Source organism: Canis lupus, chromosome 7 (genome assembly GCF_011100685.1).
Source record: "Canis lupus familiaris isolate Mischka breed German Shepherd chromosome 7, alternate assembly UU_Cfam_GSD_1.0, whole genome shotgun sequence".
NCBI lineage: Eukaryota > Metazoa > Chordata > Mammalia > Carnivora > Canidae > Canis > Canis lupus.
In genome coordinates, this window is record NC_049228.1 from 30,880,895 (window position 1) to 30,903,285 (window position 22,391).

General features: G+C 56.5%; 1 protein-coding gene across 1 annotated transcript in view; it reads left to right on the forward strand.

The window, feature by feature from the left end:
* The window catches only part of CD247 (CD247 molecule), a 74,198-nt gene extending 52,564 nt beyond the window's left edge, over positions 1-21,634 (forward strand). The window contains exons 2-8 of the mRNA XM_038542650.1: positions 14,124-14,227; positions 15,196-15,252; positions 15,478-15,558; positions 16,943-16,975; positions 17,791-17,847; positions 19,111-19,152; positions 20,522-21,634. Coding sequence (XP_038398578.1) covers positions 14,124-14,227; positions 15,196-15,252; positions 15,478-15,558; positions 16,943-16,975; positions 17,791-17,847; positions 19,111-19,152; positions 20,522-20,587 — 440 coding nt within the window. The 3' untranslated portion in view covers positions 20,588-21,634. The remainder of the gene's footprint in view (positions 1-14,123; positions 14,228-15,195; positions 15,253-15,477; positions 15,559-16,942; positions 16,976-17,790; positions 17,848-19,110; positions 19,153-20,521) is intronic.
* The last annotated feature ends 757 nt before the right edge of the window (positions 21,635-22,391 follow it).

Sequence of the window (22,391 nt, forward strand, 5' to 3'; positions counted from 1 at the left end):
GCCAGCTCTATTTTGGCTGCCACATTTCTTTGTTCTTTCTTTCTTCACTGGTTATTCTGTTTGGAAGTTGGACTTGTTCTGTGTGACCAACTAACCCTGTAGAGGTTAAAGCATGAGTGGCACACCTGGTCACCCCCATCCCATTACACAGCCCTGATGAAAGCACTCAGGGTCCCTGGCTTGCCCAGAGCAGCTTGTGGCTCCCTTCCAGAAGCACAGAACACCTCTGAGACAGAGCTGATGCAGCATGAGATACCCACTCCCATTCCTGGCCCTGCCCAGGTGGGCCTGTCATGCCCACGCTGCCCAGAGTCTCCCGAGACCCAGATGGCTACGAGGCCTTCCTGTCAGGACCCCAGTAAGCTGGTCCTCAGCAAATGCCTGGATGTGAAGAACACAGGGCAGGAGAAAAGAAAATCCCAGGACTGTCCTCATTAGTGTATTTTATTTTTTAAAAAGATTTTATTTATTTATTTGACAGAGAGAAAGAGAGAGAGAGTGCGCACAAACAGGGAGAGCAGCAGAGGGAGGGGACCCCGGGATCATGACCTGAGCCGAAGGCAGGCGCTTAACACCCTGAGCTACCCAGGTGTCCCTTGTTAGTATATTTTTAACAAGGTAAATCCTAAGGCAGCCCTGTTCGGTGACATGATATCCACATGAGATTACACATCAGTGCGGATAAATGTGGAGAATGAGCACAAGATGGATCAGCAATGTTAAAGTCGTGGCTCCCTTGGGTGTCTCTCTGACATATGAGATGGAGTGTGTGAGTCTGGGTCCCAGTCAGGTTGCTCTGTGTCTGCGACAGAGAGCTCTGGGTCTGCCCTCCCTCAGGGAGCAGCCCATCCACAAATGCTGGGGGTGTGTGTGTGGGGGGGGGGGGCGGATACATTCATAGTATTTTCCAGATCCAGCTAGCCCAGAAAGCAGTGGTCCCCACGGCATGGTGTACAGGAGAACCCAGGGGGAGCATGTTAAAAACCCAGATCCCGGATCCCTGGGTGGCGCAGCGGTTTGGCGCCTGCCTTTGGCCCAGGGCACGATCCTGGAGACCCGGGATCGAATCCCACGTCGGGCTCCCGGTGCATGGAGCCTGCTTCTCCCTCTGCCTGTGTCTCTGCCTCTCTCTCTCTGTCTCTGTGACTATCATAAATAAATAAATAAATAAATAAATAAATAAATAAATAAATAAATAAATAAATAAATAAATAAATAAATAAATAAAAAACCCCAGATCCCTAGATTCACCTCCAGAGACTCTAATTCAGTGGCTGGGGGGTGATTCCCGACACAGGCCCCAGACCAGACAGGGAAACACTGCTGAGGACTTTGCTATAGGCCAAGAGGGGAGTAAAGAAGCCCCTTTTTGTCCAGGAACTAGCGCAACTGGCTTTTTCTTTCTAAGTCAAAATTCCCTACATCTGTGCTTGTCAGGAGACCTGGTCAGCTCAAGTCAGAGAAAAGCGGAAAACGCCAGTCGTCGCCAGGTCCTTGGCCACCGCCTCTGCAGCGGGGCTCCTCGCGGCCGCCGCGGGGCGGGGGGGGGGGGGGGGGTAGGAGGGCGCCCGCAGCCCCGCAGCCCCGCAGCCCCGCAGCCCCGCGGAGCGGCCTCCCCGCGCGGTGCACCTGCCGGGCGTGCGTACCGGGAAAGCCCGGAAGCGCAGGCAGTGCTCGCGGGGCTCCAAAGTGAGAGGGCTGTCGGGGCTGAGAGTGGCAGCTTTGACGACACTCGGAGTCCCCCAGTTGAGAGCACAGAGCCCCCTGCGCTTCCTCCCTGTCCCGAGGGCTGGCGGGGAGCCGGGGGGCGGGGGGGGGCCCGGCCTCCGCGGGGGCCCGCGTCCTGCGCCTCGGGCTCGGCCCCGGCGAGGGCACGCGCGGGCGTTTGCCGGGTGACCCAGCCAGGCCTCTCCCAGGCGGACCCCGGGCCCTCGGGGGGACCCCCGCGTCGCTGGCCCCGGCGCCTGGAGCCAGCCCTCGACCCGCCGCCCCCGCCCCCGCCCCGCCGGCTCCCGCCGGGGCCACTCGTCAGCGCAGGGCTGGGCGGTGCGGTCGCGGTGGGGAGGGGAGGGGACCGCAAGTGGGGGCGGCCGCCTGAGTGCGAGCAGTTTAGATGGGAGATCACGGGCGGGCGATAACCCGATAACCCGGGCCCTGGATGGCAGCTCAACAGGAAACCTCGAGGAGGAGATGGCTGCGGGCGGGAGGGGCGGGGCTGCTGCTCGCTGTAACCGCACCGGGGGCGCGCCGCCGCCGCCGGGGAGCCCGCCCTGGCTGCAGGCAGAGGCCGGGCCCCGCGCCCCTCTCCCGGCCCCAGGTTCCCTCGCCCTCTTGGCGGAGGCTGCCGTGTATGAATTCGGTTGGCGTCTTTGGGGCTGGGCTCTGGGTGTGGCCGGAGTGAGGAGCCCAGCCCCCGACCGCGCTGGGTGGGCTGTGCCAGCCTGAGCAGGGTGGCTGCGGGTCACACGGAGGGTGGTGAGTGCGAGTGAGGGTGGCCACCTCTGGAGAAGCCCCCGGAGCCGCTCCGCCTTCTCCTTCCCCTTTCCATGCAGGGCCCAAGGGACAGAGAGTGTGGCCTGGGAGGGCCAGCCTCAGCTCTTGAAAATCCCAGCGAGTTGTTTACTCTGTTGAGGGATCTGTATCTGATTTAGAACCCAAATAGCATTTCCTCCCCACCCCAACCTCTGAGGAGCTTGGTGCAGTGGGACCTGCTCCCCGGGCCTCCTCCTGGACGCTCGCGCCTCCGTGGCCACGCAGGGTAAGAGGCACAGGGCCTCCAGACTTGGACCCAGAGCGGCCCTGGGCCACGGAGGCCGCTGGCTGGACGGGGCATCAGGCAAGCAGGTTTCTGCTACAGGTGCTGGGAGAGCCCTGAGGAGGTGCTGTCAGTGGCCTGGGGCTGCAGGATGGCTCCCAGAGGACTCGAGAGGCTGCGGGTACAGCCCCCCCTTCCACCCCAGGGTCTTCATTCAGTTGCCCAGGGAGCTCAGCTTCCGTTGCCCAGAAACCTACTTGGCTTCTGGGGTCCCTGGCTCCCCAAGGGCGGTGGCTCTGGCTGGGCAAGGCTGTGTGGCCAGAGCTGTTTTCATCTCACTGTACCCGCCTGACTGGGCTGGTGCTCCTAGTGGGGATGAGGAAGGGAGAGACTTTGCCCTCATTCCTGCAGCACTGGATAACAGCATCAATAGTAATCGGTTGGTTAAGTGTTTACCTTCACCTGAGGTCATGGTCTCGGGGTCCTGGGATTGAGCGCCACATTGGGCTTCCTGCTCAGCGGAAGCTCCCCACGTCAGCTCCCTGCTTCTCCTTCTCCCTCTGCCCCTCCCTCTGCTCCTGCTGTCTCTCTCTGTCTCTCAAATAAATAAATCAAATCTTTAAAAATCATCATCATCATCATTCTGTTTGCTGGCAGTAATTGTTTTCATGTTCATTCAGAAGTGTAACCATATTCCCCAAACACCATTATAGTGAAAATTTCTATCTATTGGAGATACTTCCAAACCCCAGTAAGTCATCACCAGAAGTGCACTGAGCCACAGCCTAGTTGGAGGAACCTTGCTGGATGGATGAGTCCCCGTGCCTCCACTTGGTGCCCTGCCTAGAACTGTGCCGCACATACCTCGTTTGATTTAAAGGTTCACGTCATTCATGGAAAATAAACTCCTCCCGACCTCCCCCTTCCCTGACTCCTCTTGAATTAAGTGTGGAGAGCATTTTTTGAGAATGTAGCCACCCAGATATTGATAGCAACATCAATATTGATATAGACATACCTATATAAACATTTTTCTTGCGGGAAAGTATGCAAAAATATAATTTTACCATTTTAACCATTTTAAGTGTATAATTCAGTGGCATAAAGTTGTTGTGCAGTCATTACCACTATCAGTTTCCAGAACTTTTTCATCATCTCATACAGAAACTCTAATCAGAGATAGATTTCTGTATTATTATACATACACAGCCTATATATATCTTCTTTTTCATACATACAGAAGCATAACACTCCAGAGTTTGCTTTTTTTTCATCTAATTATCTTGGAGACCTTCCCATAGCAGCCTGTACAGAACTATCTGTTGTGTTTTTAATTTTTTTAAACTGCTACCCATGACTATACCTACATTTACTAATTAGATTCCTAGCTGGTGGGTGCTTAAGTTGTTTCCTTTTTTCTTTTTTTGCTCCTGCAGATAATTATGTAATAAACATCTGTGTGTGTGTGTGTGTGTGTGTGTGCGCACATGCCCTGCATGTGCATCCTATGAGAGTTTATCTGCAGAATAAATTAAAGTCTCAGAGAATTAGCAAAATCATGCCTGGAATTTTGACATGAGAAGGTTTGATAGGGTGGATTTCTTTTAAACAGTGCTAATGTTCAAGAGTATAATGTGATGGCTGTGTGCTGTGTGGGAAAAAAACAAAGGCCAGGCCACATAGGCATCTCGGGACCTCTCTGACCTTCAGTGTCTTTATCTGCAAAGTAGAATAAATAAGATGTGCCCAGATCAACCAGTCACGTCGGCTTAGGGCCTACCCTAGGTCATCATTTGAACCAAATCACCTCTGTAAAGGCCACTCTCCAAACACAGTCACATCCTGAGCGATTAAGGGTTAGGACTTCCATGTATGAATTTGGGGGGGGGGGGACACAATTCAGCCCATCACAAAGAACCTGGTGATGAATGATAGAAGAACACAAGAATGAAGGGATTTGTACCTGTTGAGTAGAAATAGACCACTTTCTGTGTGGAAACCATAGCTTGGTTTATGGGGCAAGGGCAGGAAGAGATAAAGATTACTACGTTCAGTTGAATGCAGACAAACTGTGTGTGTATGGTCTTGTCGGGGCAGTCGGCATCCTCGTGGCAGAGTCTGGATGGTAGGCCTGTCCTGTAGTGTGCCTGGGCAAAGGCAACTGTGAACCAAATTTACTCCAATTGGCTAGTTTTTTCTTTTAAAATTTATTCACAGTCTTGAAATTACAAAAATGATGTGTATTTGTTATAAAAAGAGAAAACCTTGCCATGGCTCCCTATCTCATTCAGAGTAAAATCCACTGGCTGAGAAGGTTCTAACTAATGCCCCCACCTTCCTACCCTCTGACCTCACATTCTAGCACTCTCCCTCTTTCATGCCATCCTGACCACATCTACCTCCTTGTGGTTCAGATACGCCAGGCCTGGATCCACCACAGGACCTTTGTACCTTCTCTTCCTTTGCCAGGGGTGCCCTTCCTTCACATATCTTCACAGCTGAGGCCTTCTGACTATCCGTGAACAACGGGATCCCTCTCTCTGTCATTTTGTACTTTCAATAGTGAGTAATCAGCAATGAGATTGAGAGTTTTTTATTATGCTATAAGCAGTTTGTTTTTCCTCCTCTAAGGATTGCCTGTGTTTATCTTTTGCTGATTTTTCTCTTGGATTAGTTATCTTAGCTTTCATTTTTCAAGGTTTTATTGATCGAATTCTAAACCTGTAGGAAGCTCTAGGAATGGAACTGTTCATCAGAGTTATTTACAATGGTGAAAAATTGGAAACGAACAACCTTCAATGCAGAAATGGTAAATAAGTAGTGGGAGAATTGTTATGTGACCATTAGAAAGGGAATTCAGTAGACCTATGAAATAATATGAAACATGAAATATAAATATGTGAAAAAAACAAGAAAATGTAACGTTAAATTATAATACTAACAGGAAAAAATTGGGTTTTTTTTCAGGGAAAAAATTTTATGTAGAATAATTCTAATTTATAAATAATGAAGACCTTGGAAGGAAATCAATCTGCCATCATATGACTAGTGGCTGTATTTGAATGTGGTATTATAGGTGATTCTGATTATTTTGTACTTTCCTGCACTGTCACAATGAGTTGATTTACTTGAAAATAAAAAGTGATCATAGGAAAAATTTAAAAACTATTACAGAAATCATAACACATGTAATGGAAGTAGTAGTACAAGAAGTGAAATATTCTTGCATAATCCTGTTACTTCTAAGAAATCAAACAACCTCCTTTCTTCCCCTTTGCCTTGGGATCCCTGTCTATGGGATTATATAATCTGTAGGTAGTTATGACCAGATATTCAGCTTTATAATGAAGCATGAGTATTTGAAATCCAACACTTGACAAGGAGGGCGGTTGAGGAGGCTGTGCCTAATCAAAGCGAGTAGCAGGAAATTATGTGGTACCAATAGTGATATAAGCTCATTCTGCAGGTCAAGGCTGTCTCCAGGTGGATCAGACTCCACAGGCAGTGGCCCATGGAGCCTCACATTTGGTAGCAGGCCATCTGTCCCTATTAATCCTGTAGGCCTCTCAGACTCCTGCCCCCTCAAGGAAAGAAGGCCAGGTGTGGAGTCAGAAACACACCTGCTAATATGGTGTGATCCTCAGAGAAGGAAACACTCCGTCCGCGGCCTTGAGAGGAGCCCCTCTCCCCAGCCCTGAGGACCAATAAGGGGTCCAAGGTCAGTGCCAAATGGTGGTTAGGATTCTGGACCAGATGGTATCTGGTTTACAGCATTAGACAGGCCTGAGCTCAGCCGGGATCTAGACCTTTGGCATCTTATGAACCTCTCTGAACCTCAGTTTCCCCAGCTATAAAGACACTGTCCCTGGAAGGATTGAATGAGAAAACTCACATAACCTTCAGCTGGTGGTTATCAGTATTACCGATGTGTCTATCTTTCCTGCTGCAGTGAAAGTCAGTAGTTCAACGAGAGGGAGCAAGCCCCCTTGCAGGGGAGGTGTGGGTGCCTCCGGTGCTGTGGTCAATGAGCCGGGCATCACACCCAGCATGGCACCCCAGAACTGCTGCCACTGCCTTCCTGAAAACACATGACTTCCTGTTTTCTAAACTCTTCCCCTGCATGTCATCGCTACTTGTGTCTGAGCCCAGGGGGTGGGGCTGGGCGGCAGCAGGACCAGGGCGGCTCCAGGTTTGGCTGCAAAAGGCACTTGGGGGACTTGGAATCTGGCTGATTCGAGTGAACTGTGAATGATGAAGACTGATGCAAATGATGAGCACTGGTGCTACTCCCTGGGGAGGGAGCCGCGAAGATACTCCATGGTCTCACCACCGATGGTGAAGTGCCAGAGCCAGGACTTGTACTCAGGTGACCTACCCTCGAAGGCTTGGTTCTTGCTGTCATCACAGCAAGTGATGACTAAGCGTTTCCTATTAAGAGGGAGACAAGCTGGACACGGGTGAGATTTTAAGGCTGCCTTGTAGAAGTGGGGGAACCTGCGTTCTTTGTGCTTCTGAAGCACTCCGTGTGCTGCAGAGGTGAGGCAGAGCCAGGGGAGCACTCCGTGTGCTGCAGAGGTGAGGCAGAGCCAGGCGAGCACTCCGTGTGCTGCAGAGGTGAGGCAGAGCCAGGCGAGCACTCCGTGTGCTGCAGAGGTGAGGCAGAGCCAGGGGAGCACTCCGTGTGCTGCAGAGGTGAGGCAGAGCCAGGCGAGCACTCCGTGTGCTGCAGAGGTGAGGCAGAGCCAGGCGAGCACTCCGTGTGCTGCAGAGGTGAGGCAGAGCCAGGGGAGCACTCCGTGTGCTGCAGAGGTGAGGCACACCCCAGGCAGGGAGGCAGGAAACATAGCCGGTGCCTGGAGGCCCAGTAACGCCCAGCTCTGCCGCTAGCCTGCTGTTGTCCTTGGGGAAGCTACTGTGCTCCCCGGTCTGGGTCTGTACCCGAGCTGAATTGCACCCACTAACAGACCCTTGCCTGCCTTCCGGACTCCCACAGAAGCGAGCTCCATCAGGCACAGGAAGTAATTTTACAGATACACATTGGGCCTCCGATGGCAGGGATCCTAACCAGTTCGAAGCGAGGGAGCCGGTAGTCCCTCTGCTCGGGAACAGGGGGTCCCGGAGCAGGAAGCTGGCAGAGGGGCGCCGGGCACTCGGGTGTGTCCAGCTTCCAGCTCCGGCCGGACCAGGTGGATTGAGACCTCTCAGAAGCCCACGGTCTGGCTGGGAGATAATTTTTCAAACGCACCTCATCCAAAGAAACTAGACTCTGTAAGGGCAGGTGCCTCCCCGAGACTGCCGTCTGGGGCCCGAGTCTTCTGCTAAAGGTCAGTGCCGGGAAACTTCCGATCTCGGCTTTTGTAGCAAGGAGAGGGCTACAGAGACTGCGGGAAGCTCCTCTGGGCTGCCGGTTGCCATGGAGCCTCCTCTGGGCGTCTCTCGGGCCTGTTCCAGGTAGGGCGCTACAGGCAGGCAGGCAGCTCCAGCTTACCAGGCTTGGGGTGGCACCATGGGGGGTGCTCAGAGCAGAGCTGCTCCCTGAGCTCACGGTGAGGCAGTGGGGGGCAAGGGGCAGCATGGGGGGGCCCGAGGCCAGGGCTCAGGGTACGTGGTCAATTCACTGCACGGGGCAGCGCCACCGTCGGCAGATGGCACAGCCCTCGGCTCGGGGATGGACGGAGTGTGGACGGGGCTGGAGCTTGAGACAACCCCAGGTCACCGAGGCCCTGTCACAGGTGTTTTCATGGCCCAGGGCGTGAGCAGTAGACACCACTCTCCCTGAGGCTGCTCGTCCGGGTGCACCACGGGCCGCTGTGCGCCCCCAGCCCCGGGACCAACGTGCAGGGGAGGAAGGCCCTCTGCAGCTGGGCTTCCCCACCCGCCAGTAGGCTGTGCAAGTGGATGGGCCGCCCCACGCCCCAGCCCTCGGGGATGTCCAACGCCCGGCCCGCTGTGCTCAGGGGCCGCGTGAGGAGGTTTCCCCTCCAGATGAGGTCAAGCAGGAGGGATCCTCATCCTTTCTGACAAGGATGGTAGGAAGAGTTCGCCTGTAGACGATGCCTGGCCACTGCCCCACAGGCAGGCCACCCACCACAGGCCGTGTCCATGCACCCCGTGGTCTAGTTTGGGGCGTGGGAGGCCAGGTGCAGCTGGGTGCTGAGCACCACTGAGAAGATTCTCGAAGAGGAGGGGCTGCTGGGATTCTATCTGTCTGCCCTGTCCCTAGCTGGGAGATGTGGTTTTCTTAGGGGCGGTGACCTGCTGGCCCATTTCATCAGTGCCTGCCTGGTAGCTGACAGCGTGGCGGTGGGGGTGGGGGACAGGAAAGGACCGGAGTCCAGGCCCCAGGTCAGCCAGGCCCTGGCCATCTGGAGCCCTACCAGTTTGTGATGGGGATCGCTGTGCACATGCTGGGCACTGACCCCCGTGCTGTGGACGAGGGCAGGCTATGGCCAGGCTCCTCCTCTCACCTCGCAGGGTTCCAATCCTGTTCCCAGCACCCGTGGTACTAGGTGAGCAAGGCCAGCTCTTCCCAGGCTTCAGCTGGCTTTTCTGCAAGGTGTCATCAGGGTTGTGACTTGCCCTGGAATAACTGGAATCACCTAAAGTACCTCTGTCTCAGCCTGGCCGCCGTGTATAAGGCCTGGTCATCTGGGAACCCCTGCCTACGTCCCCAACCCTGTGACACCTGGATGTGCTCCAGCCCAGCTGGACTTCAGTTTCCATATTTGCCACATGTCCGTCTGGATGCAAGGGGCTGGCACAGTGGGGTCACCTGTTAGACCTGGGTAAGGTGGTGTGGGAGTGGGATTGGGACCGAGTCCCCTCATTTACCAGATTTGCTGAGTATGCCTCTTGCAGGGGGCCAGATCATGGCCTGTGGACGTTCAGGTTGGATGGAAAAAGGCTCATGGGATCAGATCCCACCTCCAGCTCTCATCCTGCAGCCTAGAGCTGGAAGCATGGGGCTTGTCCCCTTTCACCTGGCCACTGTCATGTCTAGGCCGGCACCAGGAAGCTATTGTGAGGGTGTCTTTGTTCTCCTCGACACAACTTCTCTGATATGAAGGCAGCATTTTCTTAATGGGAAATCATGTGACTGCTCAGAATGCATCCCCCTCATCAAATGCCCGCTGGTTTAATGGTGACGACAGCATCTGGTTAGCTGTGCGGTGTCAACACCCAGAAGTTAGACGCTTTCTCGTCCTATCCAGTTTAAAAGTTCTTGATACAATTTGACCTTTTCTTCCTCAAAAAAAAAAAAAAAAAAAAAAAAGTGTTAGTGGTGATTTGGGGGAAAAAAACCCAATAAGCTGACACATGGAGCGCTTATTACATGTCAGGTCTGACACCTGCAATAAATAATCCTCACTGCTACCTAATGAGACACACTGTCGTGTTAGCTCCATTTTGCAGACAAGGGCACAGAGTTTCAAGGAGTTGGGCACACACAGTGCAGAAGTACACAAATCAGTGTATAAGGAACACTGAGGCCTTCATGCCATCCCCCGCTCTGACTGTAGGATATGTGTGGGAACGGCTGCACGTGTGAGGGGCGACCCTGGCTGTGCCCTGGCCCAGGCTCAGGCCCAGGCTGTACCGCAGACCTAATCAGTGAGAATCCGGGGCGGGAAGGGGGGCGCAGCCAGACAGAGAGTCTGTGCGAGAATCTCATTCAGCTTCTGCATTTGCTCAGACACTGAGTTCTCTTGGGTGCTGTGGATCTGGGGCAGAGCAGGAGAACTGTCAGAGAAAACAGTCCCAGTCCTATAGGAAAGCAGCCCCCGTCAGCATGTTAAATGAACAAGGTGTGAAAGTGGATCAGGGAAGGAGGCAAAGAGGTGTCTGCCTTGGGGATGAGGGTGCAGGGAAGGAGCCGGAACCAGGAAGCGAGTGTCTCTGCCTCATGCCTTTGAGTTGGCATCCTGGCAAACTGCCTGCTATCCGCGGGAAGCCCTTCGGCGCTGTGTAAGCTAGAGCCATGAGCCCCGCGAGGGCAGGGACTCGGAAGGCCTGACCCACACGTTAGACATCGTTGTCCTTATGGGAGATATACAAAAACATCTACCAATACATCTTTTAGTTTTCTTTTTCTAAAGATTTTATTTATTTATTAATGAGAGACACAGAGAGAGGCAGAGACATAGGCAGAGGGAGAAGCAGGCTCTCTGTGTAGGACCCTGCTTGGATCAGGGGTCATGCCCTGAGCCCAAGGCAGATGCTCAACTACGGAGCCACCCAGGCGTCCCTCGTTTTGTTTTCACCACACCCTTAGGGTAGATACGTTTACCAGCCATTTTACAGATGAAGACACTGAGGTCCAGAGAGGTGAGGTCACTTGTCCAGGACCACACGGCTCCTTAGTGGCAAGCGAAGGACTAGAGAGAATCCACCTGACACCCAACCGGGGGCTCCTTCTGTTTCGACATTCCCTGGCATTAAGCAGGTGCCCAAGAAAAATGGATCAGTTTTGTAATTGAATTAAGTCCTGGGTCCCTTTGTGGAACACTCGGTGCTCTCACCACCCTCCTTGAGCCCGGCACTCCCAGCACAAGCACAGCTGGCCCGGGCGGAGGGGCGATCCCCACCCTGGGAAACATGCTGCGGTTAATCTGCTCGCCTTGGTCAAACCACACACAGCATACTTGTCATGGGCCATAAAATCATGCTGCTCTTTAAAAAGAGCGAGAGAAAACCTGTCCCTGTTACTTATCTCTGGGGGAGGCAACCAGTTCCCCTCCCCCGCTGTGCGGGCTGTGTGCAACGTGAAGAAATATTTCTTCTCATTTGTTCTAAATTTACTGTCCAGTAATTTTTCTGTCCTCATTTTATGTGACAGGCAGCTGAGCGATTTTCTTCCAGCCCTTTTTCTGAATCTCAACCACCCCAATAAATCTCCGCTGACACCTCTTCTCCAGTCCTAAAAGAAAAAAAATCACCCCGGTGTTGGTGGCCTTTGCTGGAGGTGGCTCACCTCCCAGAGGGCTTCAGACCCTACCTGTGCTCAGTGGGGGCAGGTGGCCCTGCCTCAGGGCCAGAGGGCAGGCCAACTTTGGGTCAGGCCCCAGCATCTTCCCTGAAAAATCGCAGAGCATCTAAAGAGTATCTCCCGTGCACCCCGGGGCTCTTGTTGAGGATGAAGGAGGAGGCCAAACTGCAGCCGTTTAGGGCCTACGTGGAGGGCAGTCTCAGAACCTGACATATCGTGTGGGGGGTGCTCTGTGGGAGGCAGGCTCTTGCACCTGTATCGGGGCAGAACCAGCCACTGGAACGCGGGGTGAAGGTGGAGGACAGGAGTCTCATTTCCTGCTGAGTGGAGGGGTGTGCTAGCACCAGCAGGGGGGACGAGGAACAAGCTCAAGGTGGCTAGGAAAGTACTGGTGAATTCAAGGAAGGGCAGCGCATCCTCTACAGGAGCAGGAGAGGCAGTGGGCGGGCTTGGGGGAGCCAGGCCTGGGCCGGGGGGCTGGGGACTACAGCCTGATGAGGAGCTTGGATTTGCTCCGGGTGACTGTCATCACGGGTTTCTGAGCAGGGGCCTCCCTAAGCTGACCAGGAGATCAGCTGCCTGAGGCACAGAGGGGTCCTGATTCAGGGTGGGAGTCACAGGTTTGGATGGGGATTCGTTAGAGTTGGAAGCCAGTGCTCACACAGCGCGGGGCTCCTGGTCAGAGCTGGGCCGGCGGGGCGGGGAGCGAAGAGCCCAGGCGCCCTGCCCGCCGCAGTCCTGGGGCAGCCTCTCGCTGCGGGCCTGCTGCCGGCTGGCCTTGGTGCTGGCGCTGTCCGGAGGATCCGATTCGTTTTCCCATTAAAGTGTCCGGCACATAGTAAACACTGAAGAAATGTTCGTTTTCACCCTCTTTAGCCAAAGAGGCAGCTGAAAGAGGGTGGGAAGCTTGCCCCAAGTGAACCCGCTGGTAGGTTAAGACATGCTCAGGTGCCCGGCGTGCCCTCCCACGGCCCGGGCAGCGCAGCGCTGCAGGCGGCCACCAGAGGGCGCCGTGGCCTTGGGAGAAGCAGCCGCTGAGCCCGCGCCGCCTGAGCGGGCAGGGCGGGAGGCAGGGGCAGGCCATCTGCAGGCTGAGCGCACACCTGGCAGGAAGTAACCATCTAAAATCCGTGTCTTCTCACCCACGGTGCAGTGAGCTTTACAAATAAAAATGCTTTTATTTAACCAGGAAAGCTACTAGACTCCCAATGCCATTGCACTAAAATGCCAGCTACACGTGCATTGCTAGCTTGACAAAGGTTAATATGGCAGTGAGGGCTAGGGATTCATCTGCAGCTTGGGATGGGACAGGCTAGACAGATTTCTGAGCTATGTTTTGTAGGAAGCATCAGATTTTACCAGGTGACAGGGTTGCAGGGAGAGAAAGGGAGAGAAAACAATGTGGAGGGAACAGAGGCAGAGTCTGGAAGAGCAAGGTGTGTCCCGGGAATTCTAAGTGTGTAGGGGAAGGGCAAGGTGTGTTACCCCAATTGTAAGTAGGGGTGGGGGGGAAGGGCAAGGGGACAAGCACAGATGAAACTGAGGCCATGGAGCAGGGAGGGGTGAGCAGGGGAATTGCCGGGTTCAGGCTGGGAGGGGTTCACTGAATGGACCTTTGTCTATTGCTCATGAGACTCCTTGGGGCTCAGTGGCAGCCCCAAGTGGGAGACCCTGCTCAGTGCCTGGCACCAAGGAGACTGGGAGTCAGGAAGGGAGAGTTTTGTGTTTTTTTTTTTTTTTAAGATTTTATTTATTTATTCATGAGAGACACACACAGAGGTGGAGATATAGGCAGAGGGAGAAGCAGGATTCCTGGGGGGAGCCTGATGAGGGACTTGATGCCAGGATTCCGGGATCACAACCTGAGTCAAAGGCAGATGCTCAACCACTGAGCCACCCAGGTGCCCCAGGAAGGGAGAATTGACCCAGATTCTCACAGTCCTAATTAACAATCTCATTCAAATATCAATTTTGTTTTCTCCCTGTGAATAGGCCTTAGGGAGCCTCATACCCTAATTCAGGGGGTGCCATTCATCCAGACACAGGCATTTTATTACAGAAGTTTCCAGGGTGTGTGGTTCCTATGGGAGTTTACATGCAGCTGGGCTCCAGTGGTGTCCACTGGACACCTACTTTCTGCTTCCTTCTGGTCTTCCCAGGATCTGGGGTCCCACCCAGAGTCACGTCTGGCTATTGGGGAGGCCAGGTTTTCCCCAGAGCTGGTCCAAGGATATGGAAGGGAAGTTGCGGTCAGATAGGGTGTGGGAAATGGATCCAGGCCCCTTGTCATGGTTTCCTTGTCAGTCACAGGGTCGCCTTGGGATGGTGGGGACGTGTCCTGTCACCCTGGGCCTGGCTGATCAGTCTTATCTCTTGGCACAGGGGCTCAGAGCTTAGGCCTGCTGGATCCCAAATTGTGCTACCTGCTGGATGGAGTCCTCTTCATCTATGGTGTCATTATCACTGCTCTGTTCCTGAGAGCAAAGGTAAGTACTGGGGGCTTTGGGGAGAAGGCGTGGGCTCCCCTACTTGGTGGGTGTTCAGAAGGGCCTTAGTCTTGGAAAGTCTGCAGCTCAGGTAGTGCCTGGAGCATGGCATCCACTGGCTCCAGGGACCTGCCAAGCACGCAGCATGGGTGCTGGTGTCCCAGCCCTACAGCTGGGAGGCAGCGCCTGATGCTGGGTGTCTTCCTGAGCAACCGCCAAAGCCTCCCCGGGGGGTGGGGGTGGGGGGGCTCCTGCTGGCAGGAGAGGGCTTAGGCTTCAGGCAACTAAGAGCAGGAGGGGGGAATGCAGGGTTTCTTCCCAGATGGAGGCCCACCCAGCCTGTCTCTGGAAACTCGGGTCCCCTATCAGGGCCCGTGAGGGCAGGCCCGGAGCGCGGGTTTCTTGGAGGGGCTGCGGCTGGGGGTGGCCTTGGAGCCGAGGAGGGTGCAAGGCCTCTCCCGCCGGGTTATCCCTTCTGTCCCCCAAACCGTTGCTCTTTTGGCCTGTAGACTTTGGCAAGACTGTGAAGCAGTCTCACCCGCTTTCTTTTTTCAAGCATGAGTCCTCGGGGATCCCTAGGGGGTTTGCGACGCTGGGGAGAACAGCCCCAGAGCGCTGCGGGGTGTGCAGGGACGCGGTGCCGTGGGGGGCATGGTGGGGCTGGGGCCCCGCGGGGGGGCGGGGGGGCACGGGGGTGGCTGGGACCCCTGGGGGGGCGGGGGCGGGGGGCACGGTGAGGCTGGGGCCCCGCGGGGGGGGGCGGGGGGGCACGGTGGGGCTGGGGCCCCGCGGGGGGGGGGGGGGCGGGGGGCACGGGGGGGCTGGGACCCCTGGGGGGGTGCGGGGGCGGGGGAGCACGCTGGGGCTGGGGCCCCGCGGGGGGGTGGGGGCGGGGGGCACGGGGGGGCTGGGACCCCGCGGGGGGGCGGGGGCGGGGGGGGTTCTCAGCCCTCCGCCCTCTCTTCCAGTTCGGCAGGAGCGCGGCCGCCCCCGAGCACCAGCAGGGCCCCAACCAGCTCTACAACGTAAGTGTGCCCCGCGGGGCCGCCGGGGGGGGGGGGGGGGGGGGGGGGGGGGGGGGGGGGGGGGCTCAGGCTCCCGGCGCGGCGGCCCGGCCGCTCGGTTCCCCCGCCCTGTCCCCGGGAGGCTCGCCGAGGCGGAGGCGGCTCCGCTCCACCAGGCCCGCGGCTCCCCCGGGCGCCCCACGGGGTCCAGGCCAGAGCCCCCGACGGTCTTCCCGCCTCCTGCAGGAGCTCAATCTGCGAGGAAGAGAGGAGTACGAGGTTTTGGATAAGAGACGCGGCCTGGACCCGGAGATGGGAGGAAAGCAGGTGGGGATCCCTCCGGGGCCTGCGCGAGCGCGGGTGTGCGCGGCGGGACACGGGGGGGGGGGGCTCCGAGGGCAGCTCCATCCCAACGCGGGGCCCCGGGCCCGGGCCCTCCCCCAGGGCTCCATTCTGGTCCGCGGGCCGCGCCCCATACCGGAATGCGCCCGGCCCTCGGCTCCAAGCTCCACCCCCTCCCGGTAAACTGCTTGGCCACCTGGGATGCACACCGGGGGGGCTCCCCCCAGGACAGATCTGGTGAAGAGGTGCCTACAGGAAGGGCCCCGGGCCACTGGACGGGTCCCAGGTCCCCCTTGGAGCGCGCTCCCGCTCCAGGCTCCCAGCCTTGAGGGGAGGCTGGAGGAGGCCAGGCAGGGTCCTCTAGGCGCAGGTCCAGGGGCGCTGGGTGGCTCAGTCACTTAAGCGTCTGCTTTCAGCTCAGGTCATGATGTCGGGGTCCTGGGATCCAGTCTCCATTGGGCTCCCTGCTCAGCGGGGAGCCAGCTTCTCCTGCCCCTCCCCCTGCTCGTGCTCTCTCTCTCTCTCAAATAAATAAATAAAATCTTAAAAAACAAAAAAAAAAGGCAGGGTTCAGCCCAAAGGCCCAGGCTGCCCGGGCTTTAGGGCAGTGCTGCCCGACGATGCCCAGCAGCCCCTGATGTTCCTGGTCACACCTGTCCACCGTCTGAGCCGGGTGCTGGGCAGGAGGAGACCCTGGCAGTTTCCTCGGCCTCTGCCCTCTGCATCAGCTCTTCTCTCCTCCTCTTATCTGGACCCTGAACCCTGGATGGGGAGGGGTGAAAAGAGGTGGGTAATGGGGGTCAGTAGGGCTTGCTGGGCACTGGTTGGCCCAGGACTTTTCATTTTCAGCCAGAAACCCCACCTGTAAGTTTATGACACGTGTGGCACTGTAACTGCAATGGGACACACAGACTGCCCCCTGCAGATACCCCAAGGCCTGCCCTGGGCAAAGCTGGACTGGGGAGGCCATGCGGGGAGGTGAAGCCAGTGTGCAAGGGTGTGTGCGAGTGTGCACTAGGAAGCAGGTGCTGCAGCAGAGCTGCGAGGGCCGAGGGCCGGGGTTGGGGGTGGTACGGGTGCAGGGGTGGAGGGGGGGGCATGGGTGTGGATGGGGGGCAGGGCCACGGGGGGTGGACAGGGAGGGTGGAGGAGCATGGGTGTGTGGGAGAGCAGGGCTGGGCGGGGCATGGGTGTGGAGGGCAGGGAGAGCAGAGGGGGCACAGGTGGTGGGGAGAGCAGGGAGGGCAGCAGAGGTGGGGGACAGGCAGGTGGCCTGGGGTGGGGGGTTCATGGACGCTTTTACAACTTTCCGGGCCTGGCTCCTGGTTTCTCCGCCTCTAACCTCCTCCTTGTTTTTCCCCCCCGGCAGAGGAAGAGGAACCCTCAGGAGGTCGTGTACAATGTGAGTGCAGGAGGGAGGTGGGCGGAGGGCTCTGGGAATAGTGCTCCCTGCCTTGCGTCTGCCTCACTGGACCTTGATCTCCCTGCCTGGCCTTGACCACCCTGCCTGCTGGCTGCAGCAGCTGGTTGTTTGGGGGACAACCCCTTCACTTGCCTTCCCTCCCTGGTCCCTGAGTCTGCTGTTGGGCTTCCCTGGAGATGGGCCTGGGGAACAGCAGGGTCAGGCCCAGGAAGGACAGGGTGGCAAGCCCCTCTGGGGGGCTCCTGCTTCTGGAGGCTCGAGTCTCTTCCTGAGTGCCACCTCTTGTCGGAAGGTCAGCCTCACCACTCCGTGCGGACCTGACTGTGGTTTTCAGGCTGTTGATCTGGGTTGGCCACGAAGGGGACTGTCACAGGTGGTCACTCCTGTAGACAGAGCTACCTCTCCTTCCTTCCTGCAATTGGTGGAGTCACAACCCCTGGCTTTGGCCATGTAAAGACACAACTTACTCAAATAAATGGTTCTGGGGACTCCAGGCCAGCCCTCGCATTTGTTCACGTTTGTGTTCTTTGGCTAGAATTCCACATTTTATCTTTGAACCTAACCTGAGCTTCTCAGCTCGGTGCAAAGGGCTGGCGGCTCAGAGAAGAGTCCAAAGGGCTGAGAAGGGTAAGGCTGGAGCTGGCTGTGGCCAGAGATGCTTGTGGGAATGACTGGAGCCTCGAGTGTGGGGGCTCCCTGCCAGCTGGGAAGTCGAGAGGCTTCCTCTTGTAGGGAAGCCCACTGTTTTGTGCAGTAGTTAGTCAATCAGTGTCCCATGCCCTCTCCTTTGCCAGGCACTGCAGAAAGACAAGATGGCAGAGGCCTACAGTGAGATTGGGATAAAAAGCGAGGTGAGTGCTGATTCCTAAGGATGGGTCAGGGTGGGGGTGCTCCCAGGGAGTCCTCATCACCTTCTAGGTAACCCTTCCAGGCTTCCATCCCGGCCCTTCGCAGCCATGCTCGTATCACCTGTGGAAGCCCCCGTGGCAGCTGCCAGGGGCGAGGGGTAGTCCAGTTCTCACCCCCTTGATAGCACATAAGACAGCGAGGAAAGGCTGGTGTTCTTTCAGGAACCCAGTCTAGATTCTAAGACTAAGCTTTGTGAAAGCCAGTCAGATCTGTCACCATTCATTGATACCTGGTGCCATCAAGGGCTTAATGTGTGCCATGGTGTGTTTAGTGCTGAGGACGTTGGGACTCAGGGTAAAAGGATAATGCAGCGCCCCTTATTTCTAAAAGATTAAGAATTTCCATGGGCAGCCCCAGTGGCGCAGCGGTTTGGCGCCGCCTGCAGCCTGGGGTGTGTAATCCTGGAGTCCCGGGATCGAGTCCCACATCGGGCTCCCTGCATGGAGCCTGCTTCTCTCTCTGCCTGTGTCTCTGCCTCTCTCTCTGTGTCCAATAAATAAAAATCTTAAAAAAAAAAAAAAAAAAAGAATTTCCAAATGGTGAGCGGGGCTTCGTGGAAGCCCAGGTGTCAGGGATGGCCAACTCTGGGGAGCAAACTTTGATTCCAGCTCCATGTTCAGGGATGGCCCAATCCTGTTGGGAAGCCCTTCTGGGGCCAGGCTCACCATTTGGAAATTGGGGCCCCTCACATAGTTCGTGTCCCCAAAGCAGGCCTGCTCAGTGCTTTATGAGGTTGGTGGTCTCATGTAATCCTCACAAGAACCCAATGAGAAATGTGTGCCCTGCAAGGCACAGGAGGGCAAATATCTTACTCCAGGTCACTTGGCCAGTGAATGGGGGAGTCCAGATGTAATGGACCCTGTAGCCAGGGCTCATACCACTCTATGGTTGTCATTCCCAGGGAACACTGATGAGTAGCCAGGAATTCTGGGAGCAGCAGGGAAGCCCCTTTATTCCAAGTGGCAGGCAACATGGCCAGCTCCCGTGCAGCCTGGGTTCTAGGGCTCTGGGGACATGAATGGGGCAGAGCAAGCCTGGGCTCCCTCGAAGCCTGTCCTCACCTTACCTGCAGAGTAAGATGTGGCCAGTGGCCCGAGGACCCCTCTCTTCCAGGGGCAGGGGTACAACTGGGAGACAGTCCCCTCTGACTTTCTAGGGCCTTGAGCAGGACTCTGACTTCCTGCCCTTTTGTCTCCTTCCCACAGAACCAGCGTCGGAGAGGGAAGGGGCATGATGGCCTTTACCAGGTAAAAGCTGCGGTGCCTCTGGTGTGCACTGTGGGCGCTCCTTCCCTGGGTGGAGCCCTCTAATCAAGGGCAAGGCTAGACTCCACATTTTGCTTGCTGGTGGCACCCATCTCACGCCATCGGCTGGGCAGGGCAGATCCCAGGCCCTAATTCGGGTCCCAGTGCCACCTCTGTCAGTAAGGCCCTGGGGGCATGGCTGGGAGTCAGCTGTTGGAGACATGACTTGGTTCCAACCGAGCTGGCTCCAGCCGGGAGATGGTGGGAGCCCCCAGGCATGGCCCCAGATAAGCAGCAGCTCCCAGAGGCCGTGTGGTCTTGCCCAAAGGGATGAAGTAGGCAAAGGTCCCCACACAAGCAATTTCCTGCCTCTTCCTCTGCTGCTCTGGGCCCTTGCAAGAAGCCTTGCTCTGCATGTATCCTCAGACCTAAGAAGATGGGTGGATGGGTGGGAAAGTTGAAGGAAAAAAAAAAAAATCAAGAGGACGCCTGGGTGGCTCCGTGGTTGAGCATCTGCGTTTGGCTCAGGGTGTGATCCCAGGGTCTGGGGATCAAGTCCTGCATCCACAGGGAGTCTGCTGCTCCCTCTACTTGTCTCTGCCTCTCATGAATAAATAAAATCTTTTTTAAAAATTGAGAGAATAACTTTAAAAAGAAAATGTTGTTATAATCAAGTGCCTGGTTTATGCAAATCAGTGTGAATCATTATGCAAAACAAACATACCCAACCTACTTCTCTAAAATATAATCCCCAGTGGGTTCTTATTTGGCTGCCTCTGGCTCCCTTGGGCTCTTCACAGCTTGCTTGACTGGCTCCAAAGTGCCAGACTGCCCAGCTTGCCCGAGTCCAGAATGATGTCAGACAGGGCCCCCAGAATGTTCTGTGTATGGCTGCTTTGATCTGTCTTCTGGGCCAGGGAGAGGTGTTCCAGTGGGATTGGGGCCAGCTTGCCTGCTCCCTGACAAAGAATGCAACTGTAGTGGGGTGGCCTGGGAAGGAGGCTGATGGGAGAAGGCTGGGGTCAGGGAGCCACCGTCTCCTGGTGACAAGTCCTGGCTTCCTGGAAGCCCGGGTGTCAGGGATGGCCAACTCTGGGGAGCAAACCTTGATTCCAGCTCCATGTTCAGGGATGACCCAATCCTGTTGGGAAGCCCTTCTGGGGCCACGCACTGCAGGGCTCAGGACTTGGGAAGCTGGGAGGGATTTGCTCCAGGGCCACTGCCGGCAGTGGGGAGACCCTCTGTCCTGCAGTTCCCCGGGCCGGCCCCACCAGCGCCAGGAGAGGACTGGTCCAGTTCCACTTGACCTCTAGGTAGGCCGGTGCCCGCACGGAGCTCCTGACCCACTTTTCTTTCCTGACTTGCTTTCTAGGGGCTCAGCACGGCCACCAAGGACACCTATGATGCCCTCCACATGCAGGCCCTGCCTCCTCGCTAACAGCTCCAGGCCTCCCACCGAACACAGGCCAGCTCCGCAGACGCCCAGATTGTTAAAGACACAGGATAAAGCGTTTATAACCCGGTTCACTCGTATTTCTCCACCGCCAAAGTATTCCCTCTTTATGAATTGGGTGCTTTGCAGTGTAACATTCGGTCATATCCAATTCAACCATCGTCCCCGGGCTCTGTAGGGGAGTGCTCCCCGAAGCTTATGGCCCGTCCTCGAGGAAGAGTTGTGACACTCTGGGCTCTTCGGGTTTGATGGAGACTGTGGCCGGGCCCCTACCCTGGAAGCCCCAGGCTCTTACCTGGGAGATGGGCACCCACTTCTCACAGCCGTGTTCAGTCTGTTTTGTCAGGTCCCCTGAGAACCCCCCAGTGTTTGCACGTAGCCTCATAGTTTTTAGTGTTCCGTCAGTATTTGAATGGCTTTGCTCCTGCTGTAAATTTGGCTTCTGTTTGCCTCATTTCAGGGGAACTTGTAATCAAGGCCAAGGGACTGTTGTGCCTCCTGGTGACAGGCCTGAGTAGAGGTGGGGAGGGGAGGAGAGCCTCTGCAGGTGCAGCTCAGGGGCTGGTGAAGGGGAGCATGGGCTGGAGCGTGGGGCGGACAGGCATCCGTTCCCCCTTGCAGGGCTTAGCACCTGGGGGCTAGGTGCTCCGGGGACCCCGCGATGAACCAGGGTGCTTGCCCTCACGGGGCTCACTCTCATGGGGGACACAAACTGGGAAGAAACTGGCCTCAAAGAGCAGAGGAAGTGCAGACAGAGTGCAGAGTGTAGGGGCAAGGGAAGGGAGCAATAGGGCACGCTCTCCAGGCACCTGTTCGAAGCACCCGGAGGGAGGGCCAGCTTCCCTGTCCCCACGAGGACTCCACAGGTGGCCCGGCCCCGCACACCCCTGTGGACACCCTGTGTGGACTACCAAGAACATTGCTGTGGGTGGTCTCATGTGTAACCCTCTCTGTTCTGCTTGGTCTTAATTTATACTGGTTTGCTAAAGCCTTACTTACTCTTTTGCACAATAAACGCTTTGGTGAAAATTCTGCCTTTACCCTGGGCTCTCTCTGGGTGGTCCAGCAGGTGAAGCTAATTCAGCCGTGGGGAGAAACTGCACACCCCAGAGAGCAGGATGGCTCCTTGGGGCCTGCAGGTGGGCACAGGGGCACCCAGGGGCCGGGGGGCTGCCATCCAAGATGCAGTTTGCTCTGGGCCACAGAGGAGCTGCAGGCCGGGCCGGGCCGTGAAGGGCCTGTGGGAAGCGGCTGGGATGCGGCCCAGGGTGCAGGGCTTCTGGCACCCAGCACCTAGCACCCAGCACTGTGCCAGCCACTGCAGTACAGGCACGTGGCAGAGGGAGGCTAGGGAGCGGCCCCTGTCAGCAGAGGGTGCTGGGAGTTGTGAATGGCTGATGTCATGGCACAAAACCTTGGTTTGTAGGGTTTGGGGCAGGCTGGAAGAGGACAGGTCTTTCCAGGTCAGCTTCTCTCTAAACGTAGTGGTTGTAAAAGAGGCCCCAACTCATCAAGCAGCCAGTTAACACTGGGTAGACTTTGAGTTCAAAACCCCAAGGTCGGGTTCCCTGGGTGGCTCAGCGGTTTAGTGCCTGCCTTTGGCCCAGGGCACGGTCCTAGGGTCCCGGGATCGAGTCCCACGTCGGGCTCCCTGCGTGGAGCCTGCATCTCCCTCGGCCTGTGTCTCTGCCTCTCTGCCTCTCTCTCTATCATGAATTAAAAAAAAAACAAAAACAAAAACCCAAGGTCATGGCCATTAGAGGCCCTGGAGAATCTGAGATTGCAGCAG